Source organism: Neovison vison, chromosome 3 (assembly GCF_020171115.1).
Source record: "Neovison vison isolate M4711 chromosome 3, ASM_NN_V1, whole genome shotgun sequence".
Taxonomy (NCBI): domain Eukaryota; kingdom Metazoa; phylum Chordata; class Mammalia; order Carnivora; family Mustelidae; genus Neogale; species Neogale vison.
In genome coordinates this window covers 227,006,803-227,023,274 of record NC_058093.1, presented here as the reverse complement: position 1 = coordinate 227,023,274, position 16,472 = coordinate 227,006,803, and the positions used below count along the sequence as shown (strand labels likewise).

General features: G+C 50.1%; 1 protein-coding gene across 1 annotated transcript; it reads left to right on the top strand.

Moving 5' to 3' along the window:
* The first annotated feature begins 313 nt into the window (after positions 1-313).
* HSPB8 (heat shock protein family B (small) member 8) lies at positions 314-13,458 on the top strand. The gene is made up of 3 exons (XM_044244175.1): positions 314-1,175; positions 7,294-7,357; positions 12,441-13,458. Exons 1-3 carry the CDS (start codon positions 812-814, stop codon positions 12,598-12,600), a joined length of 588 nt encoding a protein of 195 aa, XP_044100110.1. The 5' UTR covers positions 314-811; the 3' UTR covers positions 12,601-13,458.
* The last annotated feature ends 3,014 nt before the right edge of the window (positions 13,459-16,472 follow it).

Here is a 16,472-nt window from a genome sequence, read left to right as displayed (position 1 = left end):
ATTGCAGCCCAAGGCCACCTGCCTTCAAATCCACTGGGCTCCCATCCCTCTCCTCTCCTTCTGCAGGACCCCAAGGGGGGCGAAACGCAGCAGGCTCTGGAGAAGGTATTCCTGGGGTGACCTGAGCCCTGGCAGGCAGAGGGTTATTAATAGCCTAGCCAGCCTTTGCAAGGAGCGTGGGGAGGCAGCTTGGGGGAGGGAGCAGGGAAGAAGGGGGCGGAGCTGAGCCCAGCGGGGGAGGAGAGTGTCCGGACAGGCTGGCTGGACTAGGACGACAAGGCCACTCCCCGCCCCCCTGGGAGCCCAGCTGTTCCCTCAGCGGATTCTCAGGGACTGGTTCATCACCTCCGAATACTCCTGTGACAGGAGGCACTGGCAAAACCCGCCCCCAGCCCCAAGCGGCAATAAATAGAAGGCTCTGAGCCCAGGAGAAGCAAGGAGAAGTTTCTAGGCCCGAGTCCCTGGGTTTATTAAGCTCCTGACGCTCCTCCAGACGTCTCAGCGGCTCTGGCTGAGAGCCTGGACAGCCTGGGTGGACAGGGACTGGCTGATCTCTGGTGAGGCAGTGCGGAGAGCGCGGCCCTCTGGAATTCTGCTGGGCCGGCTGGTGGTCGCCTCTGAAGTGCCTTTGGGGGCTGGGACCCCAGCCGGGTAAACCCCCCTCTGTCCTGGGCAGTGGATGGTTCAGCATTTTCTGAAGCTGAAGAATAAGCTCGGAGGGCCAGCCGTCCCCCACATCACCTTGCTGTGTGACCTTGGGCAGGTGGCTCCCTCTCTCTGAGCCTCTGTTTTCCCCTCCAGCTCAGCAGCCATGGCTGATGGTCAGATGCCCTTCTGCCACTACCCAAGCCGCCTGCGCCGGGACCCCTTCCGGGACTCGTCCCTCTCCTCGCGCCTGCTGGATGATGACTTTGGCATGGACCCCTTCCCCGACGACCTGACGGCCTCATGGCGCAATTGGGCCCTGCCTCGATTCTCCCCCGGGTGGCCTGGGACCCTGAGGTCAGGCATGGTGCCTCGGGGACCGACGGCTGCAGCCAGGTTTGGGGTACCTGCGGAGGGCAGGAGTCCCCCTCCCTTCCCTGGGGAGCCCTGGAAAGTGTGCGTCAACGTGCACAGCTTTAAGCCAGAGGAACTGTTGGTGAAGACCAAGGACGGCTACGTGGAGGTGTCTGGTGAGTGAGGGGCAGAAGTGAGAGAGAACCCAGGAGAGGGGTGTAGGCCTCAGGCCCGGGAACAGCTAAGAGAACGTCTGTTCCCTTAGAGGGTGAGCTGTGACAGCAGCGTGTGACACAGGTGACTTCAGGGCTCAGGAATGCAGCCCAGTGAGCCCACAGAAGTTATCTTTATGGAAAAGCACTCCTGTCCGGGCTTCCAGAAGACACCTCAACCCAACACAGCTGTGGGGGGGGGCCTTTGGGGGCTGTACCAGTCAGAGTAGAGGCAGGGAAACGGAAACCACAGCACATGTTTTGACAGAAAAAAAATTTCATATAAAGAATAAGTTAAACAGAGAAGAAATATAAAGACAAGAGCTAGGACTCCTGACACCCCAGGGGCACAGCACAGTGTAGAAGGGTGTGCCGTGACTGAGCTAATACTCAGCACAGGTTTCAAGAGGAATACCTTCCCTTGTCCCAGAATAGGAAACTGAGGCATGGTAGTCACAGTAACGATACTAACTGGCAACCCTGGTTAGCACTTACTGTCTACCTGGCACCATACTACACACTTCACCTGTAGCAGCTCAGTTAAAACAACAGGGCAGGGAGGGGGTGCTGTTTGTGTCCTCTTTTTAACAGATGAGGAAACTGAGGCACAGAAAGCTTAAAGTAACTTGCCCATTGCCGCCTGGATTTAAACCAGGCTGTCTTGGGAACTAGGAGGCCAAAAATGATTTGATGGTTTATTGAGCACCTACTGGCTACCAAGAACTGGGCTAAGACTCTTACATTTCTTCTACCGTATAACCCCTCACTCACTCCAGCCCTGAGAAGCAGGGCCTGTCTACTCCCATTTTGCAGCTGAGAAGGTTGAGGCCGGAGCAGAACTTGTCCAAGGTCACGCCATGAGTCAGCAGCCAGGAGGAAGAGTCTGGGCCTGCCCAGGACTCCAGGCCCAGGGCTTGAGCCACCTCCCAGCCTGGGAGACAGGAAGAGGAGACAGGAGGCTCAGTCCCCATTAAGCCTGGCAGCGGAGGAACGGCTTCCTCTCTCTTCCCTCGCAATTAACGCTCCATTAAAAAGAGTGTGTTCCTGGCAGGCTCCCAGCCAGAAAATCAATAAAAGCCATTGCAAAGACAGGCTGGGCAGAGACAAGCCCGGCAGGGCAGGGCCGTGTGTGGGGGTAGTTTCAAAGCCTCGCAGGGTGGAATTATAAACATCAGAGGCCAGGGCCGGGTGTGATGGGCCACGAGACACGCTGGGGCCACGTGTGGATGGAGGGGTTTGGCCGGGCCTTTCCAAGTTGGCTGCAGTTCTGAACTGGGCTCTGCCACGGCCCAGCAGGATGGGCAAACTGTTTATCTTCTCTGGGCTTTGTTTCCTTATCTGGAAATGGGGGTTCCAGTGGCTACACGGCAGGAAGATGGCTGTATTATATGAGCCGATGTGTGTCCAGTGTAGACCTGCTGCCTGGGACACGAGGGATCAGTATTCTCATGGCTGTGACACGGCTGTTATCCTAAAATGCTGGGCACAGCGCAAGGCCCTGGGAGACCATAAGTAGTAGATGCTCCCTGAGACCTGGGTTCAAATCCCGACCTGGCCAGATGGATAAGGACAAGAAACGTCTTCCCACTAAGCTTCCTTATCTGAAGAATGGGGAGCGTAATATCAGCCCAGCAAGTCCGTAGGGAACATAAAAAATACACACAGTGTATGATGACAAATGCAGAAAGTCTGTGAGATGGGGCGAGTAAGAGTTTTTCCATCTGGCACCCTGTGAATAAGGGGATTACCACCACCACCTCCCCCATCTTTGCTTTAATTAGGATTCCAGAATCTTCCACCCCAGGTTAGAGGGTTTCCCATGCCCTGTGGCCCCTCTAGGAGGCCTCTGGGAGGTATTTCCTTCATACTCCTTTCTACGTGCTTCTTTTTGACTGGGCTGTGGCAGCTCCCGGCTGAGATCCTGGCTAAGCACTTTACTAATCCAGCTCTGCATGAGGCTTTGAGCGAGTCATGGAGCCTCAGTTTCCATATTTGTAAAATAGGGTTGTTGGGTGCTTCCGTAAGGCAGACAAAGCCTTTTAAGTTTATAAAAATGCCTCCCAGGTGTGCACTTAGCAACCTCAGCTTGAGGGAATCCAAATCCCTTGAGGGCACGTACAGAGACTCTCAGAAAATGGATTTAAGAAATCAGATTGATATCGGGGCTCCATTTAAAATCAGATCCAGTCTTTAATCCTACATCACATAACGGCAGACCTATTCTTCCTCAAGCACCTGGCTCTCAGTACCTATGTATGTTGGCTCCCTGGTTCCTCACATGGACTCCCAAGGCAACATGGGTAGGTAGGTTTGTGATACCCACTTGGTAAGTGAGGAAGTTGAGACTCAGGGATAGTAACTCACCTGAGATCCGCACGCACACCCCTCCCTGCCATCCTCTATGGCACATGTCTGCGATTCAAAGAGCCAAGGCTGCTTAGACAGTTCTGAGTCAGGATGGTCAGATTTTCTTCTGATTATATGACCTTGGGCAAACCCCACTATATCTTGGATCTCCGTTTTACTTAGGAGGAGTTGATCTAAATCAGTATTTGTCAAAGGGTACATTTTAAGATATCAGTACGTATCTAAGAATGCAGGATAGGCGGTCCAGAATTTTAGAAACGAGCCAGAGGAAAAAAAAATTATAAACAGGTCATTGCAGGACTTATCAGAGCTTTGAATTTGCTAGGGTAGTTTGTGGATCTCTGGAGGCAGCCCAGTCTTATCTGACCACATCTGAGTGTCTAGTTCCAGGGAAGTATTTGGAAAATGCTAGACTAGATGCTTTCCATGATGCCTTATCCACCCCTACTACCCTGCAGCCTCCAGCCAAGAAGTGTTCTCTTCATGGGCCACTGGGCCAGGTCCTGGCCAAGAAGGAACTGGAAAACCCAGAGGCCTTATGCCCACCCCCCTTCTCCTTAATCCCAGGGCCTCTGAATCCCCTGGAGACAGCACCTTCTTTCTTTAGCTAAGCCAATGGCTTTCCCCAGAGTGCTGATGCCTGCTTCTTGGCACCTACATTTCTCTGAGGCATGCTGGAAAAATAGTAGCTGTGAGGGGCCTCTGGCCTGCGATGGCCTCTGGATGAGTTCTTTTTTAAAAAAAGAATCATAATTACCTTTTTTTCTGTTTACAAAAATAAAATATTTCCATGGTAGAAAATGGAGATAGGAAAGCAAAAGAAGAAATTAAAAATCACTCATAATCCTTAAGCTGCCCCAGTAAATAAATATTCAAATTATATGCAAATTAGGCTTCAAGATGAGCTCGGGTAGACAACATCCATTTTCAACCAGGCTCCTCTTTATGGAAATCTTGGAGCTGCGCCTGCTCAGAGATCCTCCCCTCCCTAAGCCCTGTACCCTATTTTCAGGGCATGGACAGGCAAGCTTAGCCTTTCAGGAGCAGTCCTTTTTCCAGACATCAAAATAAGCCACAAACCTCCACCTTCACACATTTTTACAATTTACAAAGCAGTTGCATGACTCATTCTCATTTGCTCAGCAACCCAATAATTAGGAAGGTGTTGTCACCCCCATTTTAGAGAAGAATAAACTGAGGCTCAGTGAGGAATAGGGATGTGCTAGGTCCAAAACCTATATCACTTTGCTCCAACTCTTTCAAGCTGTGTGACCCTAGGCATATCACTCAACCTCTCTGAACTTCCATCCCCCACCTACAAGTCCCAGTTTTCTAAGGTTATCATGAAAATGAAAGAAGTAGCTATAGCCAGGGGCTGGGGGGTGGGGAGTAGCTGACATCATAGAATCACTATATAGGAGTCTGCTACTACTATTCTTTTGATCTTCGTCATTGTTTCTTATTCTCAGGACACCAAGTGTGCAAAAGGGCTGAGTCAGAGGCACTGGCCGGTCCCCAGGGGAAGCAGGCCTCTGGAGGCCCAGGCTCTGGGGAGGGTGTCAGGGAACAGGCAGTGCTCCCCTGGCCACAGGCCTGGGTTAGGGCTGGACAGTTGGTACTCATGGACTTGGCAGGTCCAAATCGACTCTCCCAGCAACAGCACCTTCAGAGCAAAGCGAGCTCTGGGTAACCAGACACTCGGGTTTAGAAACAAATTCCTCTCCGTGTACCCCCTTCTGCCCAGCCCGTGAGTGAACAAACGGAAGCAGCCTTTCCTAAGAGAAGTTTAGCTATACACATGGAGCCTCAGAAATTCCAGAACTTAGAATTTATCCTAAAGAAGTCATCAGGCTGGATGCGAAGATCCAGCTGTAAGGAAGTTCGGTGCAGTGAGGTTCTCTCCAAGGTCAGAGACCCGTCTCGGTGCCCAAAAGTCAGGAAGTGGCTAAATGAACTTAAATTTCCCTACAGTGGAACACTGTGCAACAATTAAAAAGTCATGTTGTGGGAGAGTATTTGGAACAGCATGGAAAAATAATTATCACGTGTTAGCAAGAGATAGCAGTTTTGAGCGTAACATAAAATATGATCCCATTTGTGAAAATACGGGATATACATCTCTGCTATATAATATTTATGCATGCCTAAGTAACACAGAAAGATAAGTCTGGAACTTATACCAAAAGATGTGGTTTCCTGGGGGGGGGCGATCATGTACTTCTTTATTTTCTACATTTTTCTAGGGTATGTTTGTATTGCCTTACAATCAGAACAAAGTCATTAATAAAGAAATTGTGAATAATAAAAAGTGCAATTAATAAGGTAATCACCTATAAATTGTCAGTTTTTGAAAAACCTGGGCTGGAAAAAAAAATTTCCTACAAGGTTATTTACATTCTGGATTCCAAAGCTTCTCAGAAGGGTATCCCTGTGTGCATGAGGGTTCTTGGCTGGGGAAAGTGGCCTCACAGATGAGGAACAAATAAAGATAGGAGCTGGAAAGCTCCACTGGGCACTGATCTGGTTTGTTTAAAGAGAAATTAGAGAGGCGCCTGGTTGGCCCAGTTGGTTAAGCATCTGCCTTGCGCTCAGGTCAGGATCCTGGGGTCCAAGGTTTGAGCTGAACATTGGGCTCCCTGCTCAACGGGGAGTCTGCTTCTCCCTCTGCCCCTGACCTCAGCTTGTGCTTACTCTGTCTCAAATAAATAAACAAAATCTTTTAAAAAAAGAGAGAGAGAGAGAGAAATTAGAGGTTCTCCCTATTTAAAAAAGGAAAAAGAGTGAGAAGCAGCCAAGAGGCTCAGAAGTTGCTGTATAAATTGCAAGGCGATAGCCAGTCTGGGATCACACCTTCCTGTAATCTTCTCTTTTTTCTTCCGGCGGGCTGGTAGAATTTCATATCTAGTGGTGTCTAGTGTTCTATTTTTTAAGGAGAGCCCCCCCCCCCCGCTTTGGAGACTCAGGGTGTTTTTTTTGTTTTTTTTTTTTTTTTAAAGATTTTATTTATTTATTTGAGAGAGAGAGACAGTGAGAGAGAGCATGAGCGAGGAGAAGGTCAGAGAGCGAAGCAGACTCCCCATGGAGCTGGGAGCCTGATCTGGGACTCGATCCCGGGACTCCAGGATCACACCCTGAGCCGAAGGCAGTCGTCCAACCAACTGAGCCACCCAGGCGTCCCACTCAGGGTGTTTTTGTTTTGTTTGTTTGTTTTAGCAGATTGAAGCATTATTTCCAGGTACAGGTGATGTGGCTCAGCTAATCACAAACTGGGCCAGGAAGAGGGGTGTGAGACCCCAGCACTAAGCACAGAGTCCGTGAGAGCTGGTTCAGAGCCCAGACGAGCCGTGCACCTACTAGGTGACTGTGGACCCATCACTGGGCTTCATCACTTACGCCCCCATAACCAAAGGGGAAGGAAACCTACCTTCAAAGCTAGGAAAGGCTCTGAGCTTTGTAAAGCCCACTGGGCAGCAAGCCAGCCATCAACACATGTCCCCCGCTTCTTTTCTACCAGCCTTCCTGGGAGGCTAGCCTGGTTTGACTGGCTGGCCGTCTAGGGGGAAGGGATGAGATTGCTCAGACAACTGGTGTCTCCAGACTGAGCCCTGAGCCAAAGGGTGGGGCAGGGGCTGGGGCAGGAGTCGAACCCAAGCCCGAGGCCTGACCAAGTCCCGGGGACAAAGATGCTGACCCGCGGCATTCCTCTCTATTCTAGGCAAACACGAAGAGAAGCAGCAAGAAGGTGGCATCGTTTCCAAGAACTTCACAAAGAAAATCCAGTAAGTTACCTGGTGGTGTGGGTTCTGGGATAGGGGTAGAGGAGCGGGTCGTGTCCGGGACCCAAGATCTGGAGCGACTCCCTCTTAGGCATCTCTCTTTCAAGACAAGCCCCAGATCAGGGAATTCAAGCCTCATCCCTAAGGTGGAGAAGGTGTCACAGCAAACCTGCCATGGGGTCCCAGAAAGGGGGGTGCGTAAATGAGGTCGTCACACCTGCTCAATGCCCTGTGAGGTGGGCATCAACGAGGCCACTTTGCAGATGGAGAGTCTGAGAGGCCAAATGACACATCTGTGATGCCATGAAAATTGGGGCACTCGCTGAGCCACGTGTAAGTGTCCTACCACAGGAGAGTAGGCTGCCTTCACTAGAGCACCTGAGGGAATGAAGCTGGAAGGTGTCCCGACACTGCAGTCTCCTCCCGGGAGGGCTTTGGAGGCTGAGGACGCATGAAGGGCACGTTTTGCAGAGGGGTGTGGGGAGAGCTAAGCCTGGGGAATCAGGCCAGCAGCAGGAAGGCCAGCAGGCTGGGCCAGTGAATCAAGGCCAGCCAGCTGGAGGGAGGGAGCCTAGGGCAAGGGGCTGACGGGGGACTCCTCTTCCCAGACACACCCCTCCCCTGCAGCTCTCTACTACATGCGCGCGTATTCACTTCTGGCCGCAGAGTCTTATCCCCGTCAATGCATTTAATCTTTGCAGCAGGCAGAAGAGACATGACCCTCCTTGTACGACGGGGAAACTAAGTTCCCAGAGAGGAAGCGACCTGCCCAGAGTCCTTACAGTTTGAATTTAAAACAGCCCCAAACAGATCCCTGAGCCCTGGGCACAGGGCTCATGCCTAGAGCACGGGATGCCGTTCGGCACCTGTAAAAGGGACCGGGTGGCTGTTGATTCCGGAGTCACCAACGGAAACGGAAATGAAATCATGGCAGGGCCACTGGTGCACAGTAGGTTCCCATTAAGTGGTGTTTGTTTTTTACTACTATGCGTGGCGGTGTTGAGTCTTTACTCCACGCCTATCCCTGGTCGAAATGTCCCGGGTCTGGAAGAGATTCTGCAGTCCTGTCTCTCCCTCCATGTGCCCAGTTCTGACCCGCCCAGCGCCTCTGGAGATCTTAGAAGCCCATGGACGCTTCCTGATAAGGTGAACGGGCTGCTTTCCTTCCCACTTGCTGGCTCGCCTGCCATCCCCAAGACCCACTCAGTTCCCTGGTGCTGCAGCCAGATGAACCGCTGCTGGGCGGGGGAGAGGAAAAGAAAGGGTCGGGGAGTGCAGGGGAAGCTGCTGTTTCTTGGAAGAGACTCAGATAAGGTGTCAGGATGGAGTCCCAGGAGGGACAACTCTGTGGAAGGGACTGAACTGGAAAGAAGTCAGGGGGTTAATCATCTTTATAAAATGTGGATTTCTCCATCTCCGAGGGCTCCGGGAAAGCAGCTTGTGGGGGTGACTTGACCAGACAGAATTGCCTAAAGCGGCTCAAGGCACAGCTGGGGTCCAGCTGCTGAGCAGAGCTACTTGTTAAAATATTAAACTAGCCATTGTCCTGAGCCCCCTAAGCGCCCTCCCTAACCACCCTGCCCAGCCTGACCCTGCCCCCAGGGAGGCCCTCCACACCTCCCCCATGTTCCAGCAACAAGGGGTCCCCAACACCCTCCTCCATCACTATGGCACATATCCATCCATTCTGGTGGGTCATTGTCCCACTGGGCCAGCTGCTAAGTCTTTTGAAACTCCTCTGGATGTAGGGAGGCCTGGTTCCATGATAAAGAAAGTGGGTAACTTGGAACAGATCCGTGAATTGCTCTGAGCTTCTATCCCCACCTTCCCTCATGGACAGAGCTGTGTTGAGGAATGAGAGGAGTCGTGTGAAGCACTTCGCATGGGATTCAGACTCAGTGTTCAGTCCGTGGGGGCTAATATTACTAAAAAAACTCGGCCAGGCTGGAGTCACATGAGAGCAGCCGGGACCTCTGGGAACCCCTTGGCTCTGCCCAGGCTCTAGACACCAAGGATGGCCCAGGCCCACTCTCAGGAGGCTCCATTACCTCTCCTAGGAAAAGCTCCGGTCATCAGAGGACAGGGAGGCTCCTTCAGCCACACTGAGCCCCTTGGAGATTTCCTCCCAGGCAGGATGCTACAGCTGTTTGCCTTTGCCAAGGCTAGAAAGTTCTTCCCAACACACCCATCCCCATGTGAAAGGCGCCATGTTGACTGATGAGGCAGAGCAGGAGCGGTCTTGGAATTTGCCAATCAGGTTAGGAGCAGGGCAAGACTACAGACGGGATCTTTCCACACCCAGCTTGGGTGAGAGGACAGGAAGCAGGGGACTCAGAAAATCATGGAGGGAAGATGCTCAGAGTCAAAGCAAACTTTAGGTCCTTGCTCCACACCTTCCCAGATATCCGTTCTGCCATTTACTGACATCTGCAGGGTGTCAAGACCCATGTGAAGAGGGAGTTAGTTTTAGTATTATTTCAGCCCTAAAAGAATCCTATGAAGTAGTATTATTAAGACCATCTTCTGCATGAGAAAACTGAAGCTCAGAGGGGTTCTGAAATCCCACAAAGGTCACACAGCTAGGAATTTGGGATTTGAACACTGGTCTCCCCACCTTCAAAGCCCATGGCCTTCCTACCTGATTAGGAGAGACCAGACTGCAGTCATTCACGGACCATTTTCAACTACTTTTTGCCTCATGTGCTTAGGTTCCCATATTATTATTTGCTTAAGATTTCTTTTCTTTTGGATCAGGTCACTTTTGCAAAAGTTAAATTCCTACTAAAATCTTCACTAAAGAGGGCAATCAAAACAACTGCAATGAAAGAAAAATGCGGTTGAATAGGTAGGACTGTCTGCTTAACGGTCCAAGCCTTAGATCAGCTCTCTCTCTCTGTTAAAAACAGAAAACAGCAAGGGATAGAGGCTAAGGATGTTAACACTTAGCTGAGACCTTCCTTTGGATGAAATGGAAGGACAGAAAGAGAATGGAAGAAGAATAATTTTCGCACCATGGGGGTTCAAAGTACAGGTCACCTGGCGAGAGACCTTGAAAGAGTCTGTTCCCGCCTCCGGGCCTCAGTTTCCCCAGGTATAACATGAGAGCATTGCCCTGAACAAAAGAGGAGGTTCTCTGGGGTTCTGACCTTTTTGGCTTGGTGATACCACAGCTTGGGCTAAAATATACACAGCCATCAAGGTGCCCACTTAAACAGTCAGTGACTGTAGTAATGACGCAGAGGCTAACACTTATTGAGCACTTACTGTATGCCAGGCACTGATAATTACATCATTATTCCATGTAATTCTTGCACTACCTTAAGAGGTAGAAACCATTAACCCACTTTTCCTATAAGGAGGTAGGTTCAGAGAGGCCAGCTCACCAGCCTGAGGTCAGACAGTCAGGAAGAAGCAGAATTCGAACTCAGGTCTGCCTGCCTGCAAAGGCCGTGCTCTGCATCACAGCGGCCCTGCCCCATCCCACCAGGTGCGCTATGGGTTAGCAAGCAAATAGTTAAACAGAGTTGGCCTGTCCCCAGCAGTAGGAGGGAGGTCCAGACTTTTGGCCTCCTCTGTGCTTCAGAAGTTTGACTTGGCCTCTGCCCAAGTTCCCTTTTTCTCTTCGCTCCTTCCCAGAGGGCCCCTTGTTAATCTCTCTGGCTCTGATTTAGCAGGAGTCTCCTGGGTCCGATGGCGTTCATGTGGCTACATGTTGCTACTCACAGCAGAGACTCCCCACCCCCTCCAGGAAGGATCCTGCCCTGGCCAGGAATGGGTCTGCCTGCTGGCCTGGTTCTTCCATCAAAATCTCTGTACTTCTAAAGGCAGGACCATCCTGGACCCGTGGAAAGGTCTATACTGATCAACCCTCCCGGTTTCCCTTTTGGCTCAAAAGTCTGGTGCCTTGTAATCATCTGCTCTGAGTTTGGAGGCTAAGATTCCAATTCCATTCCCATCTGCTGCTTTCCTGCAGTGTGACCTTGAGCAAGTCACTTCACCTCTCTGGCCTCAGTTTTCTTGTCTGGATGTGGGGACAGTAACAGAACTTGCCTGGTGGGATTATTGTTAACAACTAAAGCAGATGATAACTAGGTGAACGATCTGGCATGTAGAAAGTGCTCAGAGGTCATAGTTTTCATAATCTTTATAAATAATGGCATCCCAGTGAGACCACGAACATGTTCTCACCATTCTGGTGATTAGTTGAAGAAATGTCCCAGATTGTCTCTTTCACCCAAAACCATCAAAAAATCATCAAAAAAAACACACACACACACAAAAAACAAAACAACAACGACGACAAAAAAAAAAAAAAAAAAAAACCTTCAAAACTGGAACCAGAGTTGGATTCAGAAATCCCTTTGAGGCTGACTAAGCCTGTCACTTGATGTCCCCAAGTCTCTGCTAAGTGTTCTGTGTAATGGACATATTAATTCCTACCTATGAACCACTCTGGGCTCTTTATATAAAATTCTAGTCAGGGCATTTCCTATAAATATGTTTTGGGAACCAAGCAGTTAGGACCTATTAGGAGAGATACTTCAGCTGTGGCCCAAATCAAGGTTCATTCTAACCATGGGAAAGAATGTTGCCATGTGGCCAGCCTGTTGCGGCAGTAATTCACCAGTAAGGCATTCTGCAGTAAAGCACTTTCAGCGGGCACATGGTAAATGGAAAGGTGTTACCTGCTGTGAGTTCACACCTTCTGCATTCTATCAGGGATCGTGGGCTTCCAATGTGGATGGAGACCTCAACCAAAGACCAAAGGTCTGGGCCACAGAGATCTTGTAAGTTACTGCTGGAACACCATGTTACCATTTGCAAAGCCTGTTCAAACTCTCACCTCCCCCTTCAAATACTACACACGTTTTATATTGCTATCTCCATTTGCAGATGAGGGCATAAAATCAGAGCAACTGAACGACCCTGCTAAGACCGCACAGCCAGAGAGGGGCAGGCCCGGGATTCAAACCCAGCATTGTATGCCCTCAGAGCCTAAATTCGTATCAAAACTGTTTTCTTCCAAATGCACGAAAGTTTGCTACGTGAAACATGATACATGAATGATATCTTGTGCTTCTCCTAGGCTTCCCGCAGAGGTGGACCCTGTGACAGTCTTTGCCTCGCTTTCCCCAGAGGGCCTGCTGATCATCGAAGCTCCCCAGGTCCCCCCTTACTCACCATTTGGAGAGAGCAGTTTCAACAACGAGCTTCCCCAAGACAGCCGGGAAGTTACCTGTTCCTGAGACCCCAGTCCTGGCCCATCTTTTTTCCCCTCGCCATCCCCAGGGCTTCTCTGATTCCAGAGTACATGACTTTAGCTGAATTCATAGATTTAGTGTAACTAAAATGTTGGGGGTGGGGGTGGCCTGACCATGGACTCCCTGGCTAGGGTAATAGTAGGCGTTTCCACAGGAGGGAGCATTTGGCAGGTCATGCTCAGTTGCCTGAGGCCAAAATGCTGGGAGATTCTCTTTCTTTACCTTTTTTCTCATGATGAAAATGTTGCACATTCTGTAGTTGCAAAACAGGTAGTAGGGGACATGACATTTCACAGTGTATTTTCCCTTGCAGCGAATGCAAAGGTTGCTTCTCTCTGGGGACCTCCCTGTCACCCAGATTCCTGTTCTGGGTTCTGACTTTCATGCCTGCTTTATGGTTTGGTGGATGGAGCCCATTAGCTCACTCTACTGTGTTTCTGCAGCGCTGGCCTACAAAGGGGGGTAGCTAGGTCTTACCTCCCTCTATGGGATTTATCCAACAGCCACCTGAAAACAGTGCCTTCTGCTCCTCAGCCAAGCATTTATATAGCATGCTCCCAAACCGGCACTCCCCGGGAACTCTGGAAGCCCATTTATTCTCTGGCTAAATCCACCCCCACCCTTCCTTGTGCCTCCTATGTCCAATTTGGGATTTTTACAGAGGGGGCTGTCTCCAAACAGCTCCACCAGGAACCAAGCAAAGGCCAGACAGACTGGCAGGCAGGCTAGTGGTGTTATGTATATGAGTGGGACTTGTGTGTCATTGTTATTTGAATTGTGCTGTTGTTTAGGGGCAAATAACAGTAAATAATAATAATAATAATAAAAGAGCTGATGTTCTTAGCCTTGTGTGCTTCTTTTGATGGGGAATGCTAAACTCTATACCACTTAGAGATATGAAATGAATTAGGAATGCTTGTAGCTACAAATAATGATATACAACAAATCGTGGTTTAAATGACATAAACAGGGCACCTGGGTGGCTCAGTGGGTTAAAGCCTCTGCCTTCTGCTCAGGTCATGATCCCAGGGTCCTGGGATGGAGCCCTGCATCTGGCTCCCTGCTTCCTCCTCTCTCTCTGCCTGCCTCTCTGCCTACTTGTGATCTGTCTGTCAAATAGATAAATAAAATCTTTTTTAAAAATGACATAAACATCTATTGTCTAACTTTTCAAGAAATTTAGAGATGAGTGATTTCAGAGTAGTTTTTTTTCAGTTCATATGCCACTTAGGAGCCCAGAGATCTTTTTCCTCTGCCATCTCTGACAAAGTCTACAAGATTTGTCCTCATGTTTGCGAAATGGCTGCAGCAGCTCCAGTCACCTCATCTTCATATGACAATGTACCCAAAGAGAAGGCAGGGATAAAAAAAGTCTTCTCATCTGGCTTTCCCTTTTATCAGTGGGCAGGATCTTTTCCAGAAGCTCTCAGAAGACTTCCCCTTTTATCTCATTGAGCAAAATGGGGCCACATGCTCTACCCCTATAGCCAATCTCAGTTAATTCCCATGACACCCTAAGCAGACATTCATTTTACAATGAATGATGCTAACTGGTGAGTCACAGCATAACGGCAGAACTTGAACCTGGACATTTGCTTTTGGAAGAGTTCGGGAGGGGCTTATGGGCTGCAAAGCCATCTTCAAGGGCATCTCTAAATCCCCAAATGGCCACAGAAGTCCGTGACTATTTCCTAAACACCTACTTGCTGGATCCTGTACTAGAAGCCAAGGATATAGTGAACAACGAGCCACAATTCCTGCCCATATGAGCTCCCAGACCCTTAACAGGAAAAAGGCAGATAAAAGCAGGCCTGTCCCTCCCTGGGGGGCTTCCATGTACCAGACACCACGCCAGGGTGTCACGTGTCGGCTCAGTTCCATTGCTCGGCATTTCTCTGCGGTATGTTCAACTCTCATCTCCACCTGACCGATAAGGAAACTGAGGCTCAGAAGGGTTAAGGGCACTGGCCCAAATCCAACACCTGGTAAGCAAGGGGCCCAGGCAATCTGACTCCAGACTAACTGCGAAATAGGACCTTGTTTGGCCTTTCTCTCAACAAAGAAAACATAGGCGTGGCTTCAGTAGTCCATTCACCTTGTGGGAAGAAAAGAGATGGAATTTCAAGCTGGGGCTTTACAGGGGGGTGGGGGTTGGGAGGATGGCTTATCAGAAAGAAGGGTAGTGCTCTGGTCAGATTTGAAGACGGACAAGTCTGACCAGACAAGTCTGACAAGCACTTACTCAAGTGCTACAACCCTCGTTGTACAACGAGGGTTGTAGCACTTGAGTAAGTAGGGGGGCAGGTAGGGTAGGGGCCTCACCTGAAGAAGAAAACACAGGAGCCCAGGTGAAAGGTGGATCCCTTTTAAAATCCTTTTATGGTTCCCCATTGTCCACTGTCAGAAGGATTGAGTACAAGCTTCTTTGCCGTACTTGAAAGGCATTATGGGATCTGTCCTCGGGTGTCTTTCCACCCTACTTTAACCCCCACGTTCACCCTCCGGCCTCACCTAACCTCCCGCTGTTCCTCCAACCAGACAAGTCCTCTCTTGCTACCAGCACTTTGGATACGCCGTTCTCTCTCTCCACGATTACTCTCTGACCCTCCTCACTGGCTCTTTGTATAGGGTCTCAGCTCAGACTGCCACAAGGGTAGCCAGAGTCCCCTCTCACTTACCCTTGTCCCCACACAGCATACCATGCAACAACTTGGGTCTCTGTGCGGCAGCAGAAATCATAACATAAAATCATAAAAACCCACACTGACCTTGACTGCTCTGCTTTCCAGGGTGGGAGGAGGACTCATTCGAGTCAAGGGGAAAATCCCTGCTCATTTGACGTTTGTCGAACAAAGTATTTACGGGGCCCCCACCAGGTGTGACTAGTGGAACCCGTGTCTTTACACTGGGAGGGTCAGCTGAGAGAGAGAGAGAGAGAGAGAGAGGGAAACAAAGCTATGATCTCCATGTTTGCTACTTCTGGTCTTATGAATGGTGAGTCCCGGAGTGGAGAGAAGGGAAAACCTATGGTCTGTGCCTTCTGTGCTAAGAGCAACGTTTGGTACATCAAGTAATAAATATGCATTGAGCAAAAAAATGGTAAGTGTGGGTCACCCTGGAAAATTAAGCCAAAGGCACCATCTCAAACTCCGGAAACCAGGCTCCTTAATGTCCTAAGCGCTTCCAGCTTAAACACACAAGCCTTGCCATCAAAATAGATGACTTGGCCCTTCGTGGGAGATGTCCAACCAAATGAAAGAGCATTGTTCCCGAGCCCTCACTTTCGTGATGATGTTGGGACATGGGGTGCCGGGAACCTGCTTCCCCACCCCATTCCCTTGTCCCAGCTCCCCAGAAAGTCTTATTTGCAGCCCACCTGTACCCCCTCCCAATTGCCTGCCAGCCAGCGGCTGCCAGCAGTGATGTATAGAGATGCCTTGATTTGACCTTGAAGGGAGGAAACAAATTAATGTGTCTCGAAATAAATTCCAGGAATCAGCGGCTGGCTTCTCCCTCTCCCCACCCCCTACCCAGTGCCTCACGAGTTGTGCATCATAATGTGAAAATCAATACTGTCTCTTAAATGAGCCAACACCTGGACCAGGCAGGGTGTGGGGCTGCTGGGAGGTCCCTTCCCATCTACTGTCCTGAGCCCGGGGTTTGTCAGAAGGGGTGGGAGGCTCCAGGCTGGCTGTGGGAGCTGCTGTCTGATTGCTGAGGGCCGGCTGAGTCACCTTGTCCCACAGCCAGGTCAATTCACCGGACCCCCAGCTCCAGGATTTTCGAGTGCAAGCAGATGTGAGCTACCTGGGAAGCTCCTGCGGGAAAGGGAAGGGTAGCCAAGTGCAACAGAATCG